A 17,203-nucleotide genomic window follows, 5' to 3' on the forward strand; every position below is an offset into this window, starting at 1 on the left:
GGTCCTCTGAAAGATAAGTGCACTGCTTTTAACTGCTAAGCCATCTCTTCAGCCCTCATTCATCTTTTAATATCCTTATTACTCTGTGCTTTAATATCAGAAAATGCTTACACCAACTTACAAAATTCACTAACTCTATCTTGTCTGGAATGTACAATACCATGTTAATGGAATTTGTGCACATCAGAACTGTGTTCATTTGTCATTGGACCATAAAAAGTTAGGACATGGTTCTGTTATGCATAAGTTTCCATTTACAGTACCACACAAGGAGGATGCCTTGTATATCTAGTTCATCAAATGTTCTTTTCACTCCTATGGCTGTATTTTTTCATTTATAGGATGTCTAGGTGGTTATTTTTCTTACCCATTGATTCTTACTTTAATCTGACTTTTCTATCTTTTAATCTATTATATCTCACTTTACATCAATTAATTCCACATTTTAAAATTTCATATCTGGTATGTAAAGTGCCCAGCTTTGGGTCATTTATGTATCGGCTAAGATTTGTGCAGTGCAAGTGATGAAAAATTTAACTCAAACTGATTTATGCCAAGAAAAGGTATTGGGTAATACAAATCATATATAAAGAGGTAGGTCTGATGGGACTAGGCACAAGAATAACACAGATCGTCAGCATGTCTTGAGTCCTTCTCACATCTTGGATCCTTCCAAGTGTTGATTTTATTCCTAGATTCCATGAGGCAGAAGATGTGTGAATCCGTTTCTTAAGACTTTAATGTCTTTTTCTTCTGTTATCGCTTGTAATCTTTAAGTTCTGGAGAACCCTTTTTCATATCTGCCTTCTTATTCTTATCTTAAAGGATGCTTTTCTCTTGTGACTTCTTGTTTGCTGGTTTCTTTATTCAGCTGTTGTGAATTTGTTTTTCTCGGGTTTGAATGGCACTTCCAGTAATGGGCAGTTGGCTGCCTTCTCCTCATTGTTCTTGCTTTCAGGAATGGCTTCCTGTATACTGCATATGAATCACTGCCAATCAGACCAGAGTGCTTCTGGGCGTTCTATATCCTCCTTTGGATGATATTTAAATAAGGCCCATTTCTAGATATTTTAATTATGTTATGCATGTGTATCTCTCTGTGTATATATGAACATGAGTATGAGTGTCCATGAACACTCATATTTTATGGAAAATACTCTATAAAGTATTTTGGAAAATTGGAATGATGGAAGATTTGGGGGAAGCAGGGTCAACCCAATGAAATGAAGGTGGCCTTCCAGAAAAAAAAAAATGCTTTCTTAGCAGATTCTGTGTGAGGAATTTTCTTGGTCACCTCTCAGGTTAAACATCTAACTTAAAGATTCATGGACTACCATGGAATCATAGAGTATGAATCCACCACCAAGCATGATCATGTAGATTATTTATCACAGTGGGAAGATACTCATGATAAATGAAGAAATTAAGAGGGTAAGTTATTAAAATATGCATGTAGATAATATTTTTATATGATCTCAATTTATTTGAAGTCTCCTATGTCTAGTGAAAATATAGGTACACCTAAAAATAGAAAGATATATAGCATAGTGTTATAAATAGTCACATTTTCTTTTTTGTTTTAAGATGGTAGGATTTGGGGTGATTTTGGATGTTACTGTATGTTTTTCTCCATTTTCCAAGGCACTTAAGTGAGCATATATGGGCTTTTAGGCAAACCAGACTATGGCTAAGTTAAAGCCCCAGACCCCACATTTTCATTAAAATATTAAAATATTTACTTTTGTATCATGGGGTGGTGCATGTGCCATGATGCATGGGTGAAGGTCAGAGGTCAGCTTGTGGGAATTGGTTCTCTCCTTCTGGGTCCCAGGGATGGAACTCAGGTTGTCAGGCTAAGTCAGTAAAAGTGTTCTTACTTTACCAGCTAAGCCTTGAGATGGACTACTGTTTTGATTTTCTTTTTGAGACTCTCTCTCTCTTTTGCACCCCACTCTCTTTAAAACAGGGCCTCACTATGTAGTTCTCGGTGTCCTGGAACTCACTATGTAGACCAGGATGGCCTTGAACTCACAGAGACCTGCCTGTGTCTGCCTCCTGATTAAAGGTGGGCACCACCATGCCCCGCTCCATTTTGATTCTTAAAAGAAATCTTTTTAGTGAGATTAAGAAATTTCTACTTTAAAGATCTCTCTCCATTTCTCTTTAAAAAATTATTTGAAAATATCTTCCCCCTTTTAGCAGTTAACAAAATATACCAGCAGATTTTTAAGGGGAAAAAAAAAAGGTGAGCATTGTGCATGCTATACTGATGTATTTGTCCTGGGAAATTGACAGTAAGCTCTACACACCACTTAGGATATGAAGAGAGGGTCCTCACCAAAGATGAGGGGCATTAATGTCATGGTTAGACTTGGCCTGAAGACGACATATCTGTAGGAAGAAGTGAACAGACTTAGGCAAGGCACTGTATGTAGCCTTGCAGGTCTCATAGTTCTGTACAGGGAGGTAGAAATATTTCCCCAGGCTTAGCAGAACATGGAAGGCAAAGGTTAACATGCTGTAGCATTCTTTCTTGGGATAGAAGGGTGCTCTTCTCCCCAACCTTTTAAAAGACAAGATCTTCCTATGTAACCTTGACCTCAGTATCCCCCTGCTCTGCCCCTGAATGCTGATATCACAGGCATGAGCCACCACTCCAGGTCTGTTCCAATCTTCAATTCTATGACACAAGCTAGTGGCAGTCAAGTGTAACAGCTGTGGTGTTATAGTGACCAAATATCCCAGTTTCCTCAGGACCTTCCCATTTTAGCAATGAAAGTCTCATGTCCCAAGAAACCATTCTGTTCCAGGCAAATTGGGATGGATGGCTTTCCAAATGGTGGACATATCAGCAGTGACCAGGAGATGAACTGAAAATAGGGAAGCAAAAGATTGTGAATACAATGGCAACTAAATAAAATGAGGCGTCAGTTATCATGGTGACAGTGGTGCAGTCTGTTAGAAAAGATGGCAGAGCCCAGCAATGCCACTGGCAGACTGACCTGGGCTCCATGGGAAGAGCCTTGCTGATGGCTTTAGCAAGCAGGCTGTCCTGTCTTCCCACTGCTGTTGTAGTGATTGACTCCAAAGTATTGGGTTAAGGGGCATAACAGGAGTAGCAGCTGTGATTCCGACACTACTGTAGCTGTGTATCTACCTCCCTGCAGTAGTCTTCCCTCCTCACTCGACACCAGGAAGCTCTAGCTGATTCCTCCAGACTCTTGGTTGCATAAGGCTTTCTGGGACTGGAATGACATTTAATACCTATTTATGTAATTGCTTACCTTTTCCTAAGAGCCTTGCTGATGGCTTACACACACACACACACACACACACACACACACACACACACACACACACACCTACCTACCTACCTACCTACCTACCTACCTACCTACCTACCTACCTACCTCAAGGGCTTTGTTGAAGAAGACTCGAGGTTTAACTGTAATAAATTAAGGATTTAAAAACCAGCACTGAGAGAGGGCTTGGGATGCAATTTAGTGATGGAGTTCTCACTCAGATTCACAAGACCATGGGTTCCATCCAAGCAAAATAAAACAAAACCCTAGCACTGGGCGTAGGAAGGGAGGTGTCCACAAGGCTGTATGGTAGACAAAACAGGTATCATAGTTCGTTGTCCAGGAAACAAGTTCCAGTTAGATTTGAGGTTTTGTCAAACAGGGGTCACTTCAAGTCCATGGTTCCAACCAGCTGAAACTCCTTAGAGGCGATTATGGTGAAATGCTTTTTGGTGTTCAGTTGTGCTAGTTCCTAGGCCACTGTTACTCTAAGAGGGTGTTGTCCCCTTATGCCTCTTCATAGACAAAAGCCACTTTCCAGTAGAGCAGTGTGGGCTCTTGAAGTCAGGTTTTCCTCCTCTCATGGCGAGCTGTGCTCTTCCAGAAGCCACTGAAGCCCTCCTTTCTCTTCCATTCCCTGGGCTTCGCTCCTAGACATCACGTTCCTCCTAATATCCTGACTCCAAGCACTTGCCTCAACACCACAGAGCTGAGATCTAGTCTCCACCGGTGTTTCTGTTTTCTCTAAAGTCTGCATTTAATCAGGATTCAGTCTGCCTGGCTCTGTGTCTCACACTTATAGAGCTCAGGAGGAAAGGAGTGTGTGCCTGAAGTTTGGCTGCAGTGACACTGTTTCTGCCTGCCATTTGCTAGGTATAGCCATTCACAGGTGCAAAGGGTAGCTAAAATGGCTGGGAGTAGAAAAGTTTGGGCTATCTGGCACGGTGCCGCTAGGGCTCTCTAATATGTTTGTGCTCTTATTTTTCTCTCCTCATCCTCTTCCTTTTTCTGTTTCTATATTTTAAAATATGCATCTTGAAAGAGAAACAAAGAATAACTTGGCTTTAACCTTACAATTTATGGGCTGGCATACTACTGTTTTTTCACCATATATAATTTCTAATGGCTATAATGTACTTTTTAATCCTTAGGACATGGGAATGTCATGCTAGTATGTTGGAGAGAGGCAAAGAAATAAGAAAAGGAATATAGTAGAAGGAAAACTTGTGTTTTTGCTGGTACCAAGCACACACTTTCCCCTTGCCTGCCCCATGCATCTTGTTGACTTCCCAGTTCCTGTTACCTGAGATCCACACTGCTGAGTCATGCTTCCAAGTGTGATGTTCTCTAGGGGATTCAGTGTGGCAGTGTAGTCTTGGTGAGCATTATTTTGGGCATCTTCTGTTTGATGTGGCTATCAGTGGCCCCAGTCTCTTTCCAACATCATGATACTTTCTTTGTTTTACTCCATGACTGATTATTACCATAGAGCAGTGGCTCTCAACCTGCGGGTTACGACCCACTAAGATCATCGGAAAATGTAGATCTTTACATTATGATTCATGACAGTAACACATTTACAGTTTGGAGTAGCAATGAAAATGATCTTATGGCTGTGGGTTACCACGACATGAGGAACTGTATTAAAGGATCACAGCACTGGGAATGTTGAAAACCACTGGTCTAGACACTTGGCCAACAGGAGCACATTTGAGAATTCATGTTGGGACAAGGCAGAGTATCTTTCCTGAACATAATCAACTCCAGGGGTCAAGACTTGTGCGCTGAGGATTTCTGTCCACAGAACAAGATGCAAAGTAGTCTCTAAGCCTAACTGTGAGCCTACAGCAAGACAGGGGCATGTTCTAAACACCACCAAAGGGGCTACAAATTCAGGCCCTGTCAGGATGATAATAGCTGATATTTACTAAACACATGCCTGATTATACAGTAATGAGAAGCCAGAAACATATGCTCATTGTCCAGTAATTCCTTTCCTCGGGACAATGATATGGGGAAAGCTTAGAGTACTTCTTATCAGGGAACCTTGGAGCTTTATAAGTATTAACACGCAGCATCTCATGAGACATAAACAGTTTAAGGGAATACTACAGCCATTTCTCACTATAGCTCACCTGACTACTGTGTTTACACTTCCTTGCTTTTTAAGGTTCTCTCTCCATGTCCCAACTTTCTGTCTGTGAAAACTTTCGCTTTAGGTCCAAGGTCAGATGTGATGTAGGTGAAGCTGGAGTTTAACTTTCTTCACTTCCTCTCTCTGTCTTCATCTAGATACTCTACATACGGTGTTCTCTGGGTCCCATTCTGCTTTTTTTCAGTCCATTGCCAAATACTTTATTGTTAAGGTATTGCCTGAGAAAAATCTGCCATATGAACTCTTCAAGGAATATATTTGCATTTTGGGGGTTACATTTTTTTTACTTTGGTATAATACTAAAACTGCTAAAAGTAACACAAGCTGTACAAAAATGATAAACTCCTGACACGCGTGATCTATAGTTTTGGATAAATGTTTGCTTGCTGTCTCTGTGTGTGTCCAGTCATACACATACACATTATCTCTGACCCATTTGAGTGTGCAGACATCATGTGTTTTTTTAACCACTATAATTGACCTTTGTTTTCATGAGGCAATCACTTTTGACATTTGACACAAAGGATGATTGCTTCATGTCACAAAGTCTCAGATTTGAATTTGTCCATGTCCACTTATCCTGAAAGAGGAACATCAGAGAAGTAGGTCAGCAGATCCTCTTGCTGGTGGTGGAAATGGAGGCTTTTAATGGACATGTTTTCTCAGAGGAAAGTCATTATACTACCTTAGAAGTCTGAGTCGCCGCCTGCCACTTTGCTGTAGGGAAAGAAGGTTGGCTGAAGATCATTTCTTTCATCCCTGCTGCTCAGTGAGGCTCCACATCTAAAGCTGCCCTTTCTGGCTCCTCTTATGTGCCCCCTTGGCTGTTCCTCAGTTTCAGTGGCTCTCACAAATCCACTACCATGTCCCATGCTTTCTGTCAATGCCATTATCCAATATTTTTCTTAATTATGTGAACACAAAATATGGCTTCCTACAAAGCCAGGTCCTAGGTGGGCAGGAGATGGCACAATGCATTAGGTATAGTCCAAGCATATGGGGTGCTCACTTTAGGTCTGCCTGTCTACTCTGTTGCAGGTAGAGAAATGTAGGAGTTGAGATTTTATCTCCAGAGCCTCTGCCTTGTCTGAATTCTGATCTCATCACTAATTAGCTACGTGACTTTGGGAGGTGAAGATCACCAGATACATAATTAAGTAGGTTATATACTGGAAAACCCCTGGAGCCTGGTCATAGTAGGAGCATTACAAATTTTTGTTACAAACTGCTTTGAGCCAGGCGTTGGTGGCCTTTAATCCCAGCACTTGGGAGGAAGAGGCAGGTGGATCTCTGTGAGTTCGAGGCCAGCCTGGTCTCCAGAGCGAGTGCCAGGATAGGCTCTAAAGCTACACAGAGAAACCCTGTCTTGAAAAAACAAAAAACAAAACAAACAAACAAACAAACACAAACAACTGCTTTGAAAGGATAACGTGTGCTATGGGAAGATTTGATTGGCACAAAGATGGTTCATTACAATGTGACTTTGTAGCAATGCATGGAGTGGCCAGAGGCAGTCTCTTAACTAGAGTGCACTCTACAGGGATAAGTACAATGTAATATCCCAACATAAAATTGACTAGAGTTTCTAAAGAGTAGAAACAGTCTATAAAAGACCCACAGGGGATGAAGAGCAATGAAAATTCTTGTAACTGAGAATATTCACAATTGATTGTCTAACTATCCTCCCCATTAGCGCTCATAGTAGTCTCAGTAGGTTAATGTGGCTGATGTTGCTGGTTGATTATCAATATCTTTTACAATAAAACACTTCAGTTTTGCTTCAGTCAGTGAGTACATGTCACAGTTTCCCTTATAGCTGGGCATGACCATGTGACTAAATTCTGGCTAGTGGGAAGGAATGTGAGCAGGAATGAAGTGTGCTGTTTCCAGGTTAGGCTCTGCAAATGACTGGGCATTTATGCCTTTGGCCCTGTTCCCAGTGGCTGACATGCAGTCTGGACCTTGTACTCAGAGATGGAAGTCTTGAGTTCAGGTTGGCAGAGTTGCCAAACTAGCTTAGAACCTTCTAGGTCTGAGATATTTTGGGTGAAAGAAATAAGTATTGACAAATGTTTAAGTAATTTTACTTTGTTATTTTTTTTGTTATAGTAGCTTAAATTACAACTAATATAGAAAGCATTTTGAGCTCCGATTTATGGAAGAGAGATGGATGTTTAGACTAAGTACCTTGGCTGAGGCAACATATCTCTATCAGTAAAGTTCTTGCTTTGGAAACATTAGGACCTGAGTTCCATCCCCAGAATCCATGTTTTAAAAAGGCAGGTGTGGTGGCATACATGTGTAATCCCAGTGCTGGGGAGGCAGAGACAGATAGATGCTTGGGGCCTACTTAAAGAATTTCAGGTCAGTGAGAGACCTCATCTTGAAAAAACTAAACTGGGGAGTTGGCTCAGGACATAAAAAGACTTGCTCAATCATAAGGACCTAAGTTCAAATCCCCAGCACCTATGTTAAAAAGTAAGTCATGGATGGTCTTACCTATAACACCAGTCTTGGGAGGAAGAGCCAGGAGAATTCTGGGAGCTTGCTGGTCAACCACTTTAGGAAAATGGTGAGTTTTGGGATTTGTGAAAGACTATGTTTTATAAGAAATAAAGGAGAGAACAATAGGGTAAAATAGCCTCCTCCAACTCCACATGTACAGGCATGAGTACATGCACCCACACCCCAATATACATGCAACACACACACACACACACACACACACACACACACACACACACATACACATTTACATGCACACATACACACACATTGTACACAAAATAAGACAAAAATCTGCCTCTTGCCCGGACATGCACACCTACACGTGCATGCACACTCACACAGATATGTGCACATGCATACACACATTCATGTAAAACTGAGTGACTTGTCTGCAATCATGAACTTTGTAAATAGCCATGGTCCCAATCCCACACCAAAGTGCTCTGATGCTAATATGGGATGCTTAGCCAGGTTCCTCCATATTTTGTTCTTAAAGTTCTGCTGGATCTGCATTTATGGAAATAATGGACAGAGACACCTGGTCCACCACAGGCGACCATGCCTGCCATGGCCAATGGCTTCCCGCAGTATCTGTGTTTTTATGAATATTTATGTGTCCATAGATACCTCAATCTTGTAGAACACTATACCTCACCCAATACTGGGTTTTAAATCTAGTACATATGCCTTGCATGTGTTAGGCAAGCCTCTTAAATGTGTTGACTTGCCAGTTAACTTTTGTCAGGTTCATCTGGTTTCAGCCCAGGGCCAACCATGGGAACTCTACATAAAGGCAAGTCAATCAAAACACCTCAAATGCTAGAAAAAAAACTCTAGGCCAGGAACACAGTCCCAGCCATTAAATGTGACTGCTTCACACAGCTTTTCAGGATGGCAGTTGACAGGAGGGACAATGATTAAGCAGCAGGAGTCAAAGCCAAAGTTAAACACCAAGGTCATTGTCCTGGCAAGCCCGACGGGTGAAACCACAGTTATAGAGGTTTACTGGCTCTCCCAGGCTGTGAGATACCATATTACCACCATTAATGAAGTCAGGCTTTCAGATCCCTGCCACGATGGGTGAATCACAGTCCCTGTTCTTGGTGCCATACTTCACACCTGATTATTCTTTATGATTCAACCTGCCTGCTTCTTCCTATTGCCTCTCATGCTCAGGCTAGGGGCCTTCCTAGGTATTCCTATAGCTGCTGTGTTCTCTCCTTTTTGGCATCCATCACACAGTTACTGCCTTGCTCTGTGCTCACTTTATCTCTGTCAATGCTGTATAGATAAACGAGCTGTCAATCCTCACAGACAAAAGCCTAGGGCATGGCAGCAGACTGGGTGTGTGAATTCTGTACTGTTGCAGTGGTGACTGAATGTAATGTGAGAGGCATATATCTGTCCTAAAGAATCCAATAAAATATACAGCTGTGTTAGATTCTGACTGTTTTGTTGAAACAGGGTCTCAAGCAGCCCAGGCTGACCCAGAACTTAGGTGGTTTTGAGCTCCAGATCCTCCTATCTCTATCTCCTTAGTGATAGGACTGCCGTCATGTGCACACCTGGCTAGATTCTGAAGGATCTAATAAAACTGTAACTTAGAAATATCTAGCATATACACACTCACCTTTTAAATCTTATTACCAAACCACATTCTGAGAGCCAGTGAGTGTAAGCTGGCTCAGTGTTACAGAGAGCATGAGATAAAATGTTTCAGGAGCCTTAACATGCTCACATGGTTTGAACTAAAGGTGACTTCTGCAAATGAATCTCAAAGAAATGAATGCAAATAAAGAGAGAGGAAGTAACTGCACTATTATAGTAGGAAAAAATTAATATTCAGTGTAAGGGAATGAGTGAACAAAGAGACCTGCTTTGCAAATTGTTCAACTATTTGGAGGGAAAAATAGCTTTGTTTGTGTGTGGGGGGAGGTGTAGAAATGGGTTGGGAAAAACTTCATCCTGGAATGTTAAATGAGAAAGGCAGGACATGGGGCTGAGGACCTGACTCATTTGGTAGAATGCTTGCCTGACATGCACAAAACCATCCCCAGCACCTCATAAACCAAGTATCTCAGCATACATCTGTAATCCCCAATAGTGGGGAGGTAGAGTGTGATGGTTTGAATAAGAACTGCTCCCCCCTCAGACTCATGTATTTGAATGAGTCCTCAGTTGGTGGTGCTGTTTGGGGGAGGCTTAGGAGGCTCAGCCCTGCTGGAGGAAGTATGTCATTGAGAGTGGGCTTTGAGAATATGTTTCCTCACCGTATTTCCAGTTCCCTCTCTCTGCTTCCTGATGTGACGACTCAGCTTTCTGCTCCTGCCATGTATGCCTGCTGCTTGTCAGTGCTTCCCCGCCCCTGGCCCCTGCATTGTGGACTCTTATCTCTCTGGAACCATAAGTCAAAATAAATGATCTCTTCCATAAGTTGCTTCTGGTCATGACATTTTATCACAGCAATACGAAAGTCACTAAGATGGGAGGAATGAAGATCAGAGAATCAATGTCATCTTCAGCTACATAGAGAGTTGGAGGCCAGCTCAGAAGCATGAGAACTTGTCTCAAAAATAGTTAAGTAAGTAAATGAATAAATAAAAACTAAGAAAAGCACGACACAGTTACATATTCTACACCACCCATTTTAAGCCCCCCTCTCTTACACTAACGTATAAGAGATAAAACACTGATAAAAAGGACATTTAATGCCACCTGTGAAAGACTGCTTGGTATATTAGTCTGCAGTTTACAAGCTTTGCATGAATGCATTACATGTTTTGTTAAAAAGCAGTAAAAGTAAAAACAAGCCCCTGTCTGGTTTCTGTGCTTCTCTTTGTTCCAACACTAGATTAGTAACATGCATGGTACACGAGGAATAGAGAATAAGGGCACATGGATTTTTTTACTCTTTCCAGATCTACGGCCATCAGCAGATAAACCTGGGCTGTGTCTTTCTGAAGCACTAAAGGATGGGGTGAAACAGTTGGGGTTACATGCCATGGCCATGTAGAAAAGAAGTTTTTATAGAATGAGAATTTGGTCCTCTTCTCTTGCCGCTCCGGCCAGATCCATGGAGGACTGGGGATGGGCTTGGGGAGGGGTGGGGGCATCTGTGCCCTCCACTTACAGCCAAGGCTTATTATAAAATGGAATAGTTCTCTATTTTTTTGTGCTTTCCCCCTCTTCTCTAATGACCTGACTTTACCTCTTGAAGCAACAGTGAAGAAAATTAAATAGAAATGTGTAGAAGATTCTGTTTCTTGGAGAGTAGGTAGACTCACGATCTAAGTAACTAACTACTCTGGTTGGTGTGATTGTTCCTGGGGCTTGCCACTCCCATCATCCAAGACATACATCTCCCTTCTTCCATTTGAGGAAAGAGATTTTACCCACAGAGATCCCTAATTGAGTTCCAAGTTCATCTCTTGACATCTAGGCTGGGCTTTAGATGCCCTGATACCAGGATTAACAACACTATGGTTTGTGCCAGTGTATTCTACTTCATTGAGCTCTGAACAATCAGAGAACAGCATTTCCTAAATAGCAAGTTTACTAAATGCCAACAAAATACTTGTTTTATATGAATAAAATGGGAACAAGTTGGTCTGTTGAATTCAGTGCTTGAAATTGCCTTGAGGAATCAGAGAGATCGGGTTCCAATACTTGAAGCTATCAGAAATTTTCAGACATGTTGCCACCTAACTATGATTAAATTGTAATCCCAAAAAAGATGGTTAGGAATTCTGCTTACATGCCAGTATAAATTCACTGCCACTGTTGGAAGTACACACCTTATTTTAAAATGCAAGACATGACAAGACCAGAGCCTACCTTGTTTCTCTATTCTTTTCTGGAAATAACTCCTTAGGAATTCAAGACAACAGTAACAGAAACAGAGAAAAGAAAGAAAAAAAAGGAAGAAAGAAAGAACCCCAAACCAAACAAGACATGTCCGTACCAGGACTGAAGGTGAACACATGACTAAGGGCTCCTTTATTTACTTTGTTCAGGTGTATTCCAGCTACAGAGAAGAGGTCGACATTGCATCTTCACGAAACACTGACCTTACCTAACAAGCCACTGGCTCTGGAGATGAGTGGACAGGACTGGAATTTTGAGTGTGTCTGTTAGTAATTGTATGACTTTGGGTAAGTTGTTTATTTAACCTCCTTATTCCTCAGTTTCTCAGGCCATGTAATAAGGACAAAATTAGTATATACATTACAGTGTTGTTGGGTCAACTAAGCAAATATGATAAAAAATTGAACAGTCAAACAGTCCATGACATGTAGTAAACACTCAAGTAGTTCTAACTTAAAATTTGTGTTACATTTAATTAAGAGTGTGTGTGTGTGTGTGTGTGTGTGTGTGTGTGTGTGTTATTGGTGGTGGTGGCGGGTCAGAAGACATTTGGCAGTTGGTTCTTTCCTTCTACCTTGTGGGTCTTGGGGATTGGGTTTGGCAATAAGTGATTTTCCCACTGAACTATTTTGTTGGCCTCGTGGAATTTTAGATGTGATAGTCACTGCCGTCATGGACTTCACATTCTAGGGACAGTGTGAATGTAGATACAGCAAAAGACACCAAACAAATTGCACAGTGAATGGCATTTTTACAGTTAAGTACCATATAGGAAAAATACAGTAGATGAGATGAATTTGTGACTGTTTCCCCAAGGGAGTGCAAAACTTTTACCACTGAGAGTTCTGTTATCATATCTTTGTAAAATCAAGAACAAGATTTGAAATGTCCTCAATCACGTGTCCATACTCCATAATTAAGGTGAAGCTAAGAAGGTTTAATTAGAAAATGATGGTATCTACACATGTGTATCAATATGTTCAAAGATAAATCTTAGCATCTGAGAGAAAATATTGATTGAAATAAAAAATAAGCCATAAGCACACTAAATGTTTACACATATTAGTAAATGTTTTATTTTCTGGCTTAGAAAAAAATTGTTTTTTGGAGACAGGGTCTCCTCTCCAAGTCTGGTTTCAAATGCACTATGTAGCTGAAGATGACCTTGAACTTCTCTGATCCTCTGCTTCCAACTCTGCTGGAGTAGGGGCCTGCACACCTCACAGCTTATATGATTTTGGGGACTAAGCCCAGAGCTTTGTGCATGCTAGGCAAGCACTCTACCCTCTGAGCCATACCCCCAGACCCAACATAGATCCCTTCCCCCGAAAACTTTTCACAATTCTTCTTTGTTAGGGGAGAAAATGGAAGAGCCTGCTACTGCAGTCAATAGAGGTCACTTTGACACAGTGGGCCATGTCACAAGGCAGTTGCTTCCCTCTCACAAGAGGAGGAGATCCGCCCGATCTGTGGTAATGCTAAATGTTTCTGAGTGTTTTTATAGTAAATTGTTGGCATATAGCTTGGTGAATGATGATCCGTGAGTAAGAGAAGGGGTAGCAAAAAAGGCGTATATCAGCGAGAAAACTTTGCACAGAGATAATAGATCCTGGAATTACACAGAGGAATTCCGACTCTCACTGCTCAAGCAGCACCTTGCAGGAGCCCAGCATAGCCCTTTGGTCCCTTCCCCTCTTCGCATACTGGGGCCCACCTCCAAGAGCCCCCGCTTCTCGCCCCACCCTCCTTCCAATCCTGTCCCTTCTAGAGTACTAGTGGCCAATCAGGTGACGGCCATCACGAGGGGTGGTTCGATGTTGGTGCTGATTGGCGGAGCCTGAAGTCACCTCTCCAGCGGGCCTGGCCGATGCGATTTCTTACCCCGGGTGGAGACTTCCAGCGCGCCCAGCTGTCCTGCTCGCCACGCTCTGCAGCTCCGAAATCCTACACCATGGCGGACAGCCGGGACCCAGCCAGCGACCAGATGAAGCACTGGAAGGAACAGCGGTCCTTGCAGGTGCCCTGTGTTCCCCCAGAACCCTATGAGAGAGATAGTTGGGCGGCAGCGAGTAACGGCACGGGCTGCCCTTGGGTGGCCAGCGCTGGGACTGCACCCCTGGCCGATCGCGGGTGGCTGCTTTCTGTCCCACGGACCGTTCCATTCCGAGGAGCAAGGGGTTGGGGCTGCCAGCCTGCAAGACTTGTCTCTGGTAGCAAGGACAGAGCGGGTGGCTCCGAGCTTGGCACTTGTGGCATCTGGGACAGAGGTCACAGCTTGAGGGAAACTCTTTAGGTCTATGAACCAGGAAGTGGGAGCCTGCTAAGGCTTTCTGTTTGTGAAGTCTTAAATTCGCACATTTTGGTGTTTGGGAGGTACCCCAATAGCATTCATGGTGACATGCAGTAGACACAACATTCAACGATTAAGTAAAGAGAATTTTTACATGCATTGTTTCATTGGCACTTAGGAGCGTCGGATCTGGTATTTTAGAACTGGCGGTGATCATTGCTTTGATTCACAGAACTTTGAGTGCCTGTATGTGCCAGCTAAGCCTCACAATGCTGGGCAAGATTCTCAAGACCACACCCTGGAGAAGTTAGAGTCAAGACTGAGAAACAAGATGTGTAAACAGATGATTACCATCTAGTTCCATTGGCACACTAGCTGTGGAGTGTAGAGTAAGTTCTGGAGTTGGTTGCAAGGCTTCCCTAGGCAGAAGACACTGTAACAGTGTCTTCACTAATAGCAGCGATTTCAACAGACTTGGTAGGGGCAATCCTGGCCTGGGCATCTTTGAGAAGTAGAAGCAGAAGTAGAAGTCCCATGGTTTCTGGTTAGTATGTTGAGGTGGGACTGGGGGATCCTTCCCCACTTGCTCTTTCTCAAAACCATACTCTTGTTGGTGAACTGGGGGCGGGGGGGGGGGGGGAGAGGTTAATCAGTGCCAAGTGCTCCTGGACTGAGTTTGGGAAAAATTCCCATATTCTCTAAGCACTTGGTCCCATCCTCATTCATTTTTTACATCTAGGTCCGTTCAGTTTTTTCCTGAGTTCTTCGAGTGAACCAGAGAGACAGAGTCATAATCGAACATGTGCAGCTAGTTAGTGGTACAGCCAAGATTAGAATGGGGCTCCTTAGTCAGGACCTGTTGGGTACCCAGTGGCTGCTGAAGCCTGGTTCATACTGTCAAGGATACTTGGTGAACTGAGACACACTTGGTCAGAGAGGTGAAAGTTTTGAAAGTAAAATACACTTGTTCTTAAAAGTGACCTGTTTATTCTGAGATCAGTTTGCCTGTTACTTATTTGGGGTAAATTAAGCCTTAGCTGTTGATTTCTCAGGTGGAGCACAGCTGGCCAACAAACACAAGATAAAACAGGGGCTCAGCTGAAATGTTGCTCTCTCCTCTTTCCAGGACATTTCCATGCTCTGTGAGTGTCGCCTGTTGATGGCGATATTGATCTTGTCATCCTCAATTTGTGCCGCTCTGATGATTGTTAATTTCTAGGGGTCCTTCTACCTCCTGGAAGGAAATTAGCATATTTTGTTTAGCCTGGATAAGTACTTGATTATGAAAAGTTGGGAGTTCAGAAAAGCTGAAAAGAACTGAACTACATACCTACGTGTCCAGCTTCTGAATTATACAGTCATCTTTTGCATACGATTATCCATCTCCCAATCCCTTCATCCACCCATGTACCTTATACCTGAACACTTCAGGGATGTCAATGGAGAGTGTGGTGTGCAGGTGCAGTTTTACAGTGATGTTTGCATGCATGTAGAGAAGTGAGACATGCAGATATATGTGTTCTGTTCAGCAAGGTTTAAGGCATACATATACCATGCATCCTGAGCCCTTGTCAAGAAGCTACTAAGGCTGGACTGAGTAGATGCCTCCCTGGGTAAGGTGCTTGCTGTGCAAGTGAGAGGATGTGAGTTCGAATGCCCAGAATGCATGGAAAACTCTATAGCAGTGTGTACCTTATAGTTCCAGTGTCCTATGTGGGGTTGGGGACAGAGACGGGAGAACACAGGCCAACTAACCTGGCATACACAGTAGAAAACAGCTTAAACAAAGTGAGCTCTGACACCCAAGGTTGTCTTCTAACTTCCACATACATACATGAATTCATGCCTGTATACACACACACACACACACACACACACACACAAAGATAAAATGCAAAAAATAAATAAAAATAAAGGGGCTGTCCTTGAAAAACTATATATACAGGGTTACCATCACCCTGCCTACTGTAGGAAATCATTGTTCTGGGCGATTGAAATTATTGGTTTATGGATTTTTGTATACGGCTCTCTTTTGTTTGTGTGTGTGTGTTTAGCAAAAATGCTTTCCAGGTATTCATGTTATGCCATGTATCAGTAGTTAGAACTTTCCACACTATGTACTACTTGTTATGTGACCAGACAACTCTTTGTTTATACTATTGCTGGACACCTGGCTTGTTTCCAGGTTTGGATTATTATGAATAAAATGATATGAAAATTCTTATGCCAGTCATTTTTATACACCTACATTTTGATTTTTTTCCCCTAGAAAATGCTTAGCTGGATGTGCTGGCATATGCCTGTGATCCCAGTACTAAGGAAGTAGAGGCAGGTGGATCACCAGTTTGAAGCCATCCTGAGTTACTGTAAGAATCCTGTCCTAAGTAAGACAAAAACCCAAACTACTTAGAGTAGGTATACTGGGCTGTAGGGCTAATGGCTGTTTTAGGGACAAACTGTCCAGTCATCTTCCAAAGTGGTTGTACCACGTTACATTTCTATCAACAACATGGGAGTTCTGGTTGCCTTACTACCTGTCAGCTTTTGTTGTTGTCAGACTTTTAATTAGTCATTGCTCTCCATGGTTTTAATTTACTTTGCCCTGATGGATTAGAGACATTAAACACCCTTTTAGATGCCTGCTGACCATGGGTGTAGGCTCCTATGTAATCTGTTGGTATCTCTTTCATCCTTTTAAAATTTGTATGGTTTGTCCTTTCACCATTGATCCATGGCCCTCATTTGAAGTTCAGTCTTGTGTGGGCAAAGTGCTGTAATAATAGCATCCAACATGCACGGTAACATAAATGCATCAGAAATTTCTTTCTTTCTTGTATGATGGTTCAGAGTGGTTAGAGGTTGAAAAGAGTAGGTGTGTTTTGTCCCTCATAGTTATTGAGGGCCTCAACTGACAGAGGTTTCCCATTGACTAGCACTTGGTTCTAAGTGCTTGAAGCAGGGGGCTGGAGAGATGGCTCAGAAGTTAAGAACACTTTCTTTGCCTGGCACAGTACCTGGGTTCCCAGCGCTCGCATGTGGCTCACAATGGTCTATAACTCCAGTACCAGGGGATCTGACACCCTC

General features: G+C 42.4%; 1 protein-coding gene across 2 annotated transcripts in view; it reads left to right on the forward strand.

Moving 5' to 3' along the window:
- Nucleotides 1-13,689: 13,689 nt before the first annotated feature.
- Nucleotides 13,690-17,203, forward strand: part of Cat (catalase) — a 28,755-nt gene continuing 25,241 nt past the window's right edge. Inside the window, exons 1-2 of one of the 2 annotated variants that reach the window (XM_027422363.2) lie at nt 13,711-13,846; nt 16,389-16,503. Coding sequence is in view for 1 of the 2 variants with exons in the window: in XM_027422362.2 (XP_027278163.1) it covers nt 13,697-13,846 (150 nt within the window). In the remaining variant the exon portion in view is untranslated. Of the gene's footprint in view, nt 13,847-16,388; nt 16,504-17,203 lie in introns of both variants that reach the window. The other variant, XM_027422362.2, reaches the window with a different exon arrangement.

Source organism: Cricetulus griseus, chromosome 6, assembly GCF_003668045.3.
Source record: "Cricetulus griseus strain 17A/GY chromosome 6, alternate assembly CriGri-PICRH-1.0, whole genome shotgun sequence".
NCBI classification, from domain to species: domain Eukaryota; kingdom Metazoa; phylum Chordata; class Mammalia; order Rodentia; family Cricetidae; genus Cricetulus; species Cricetulus griseus.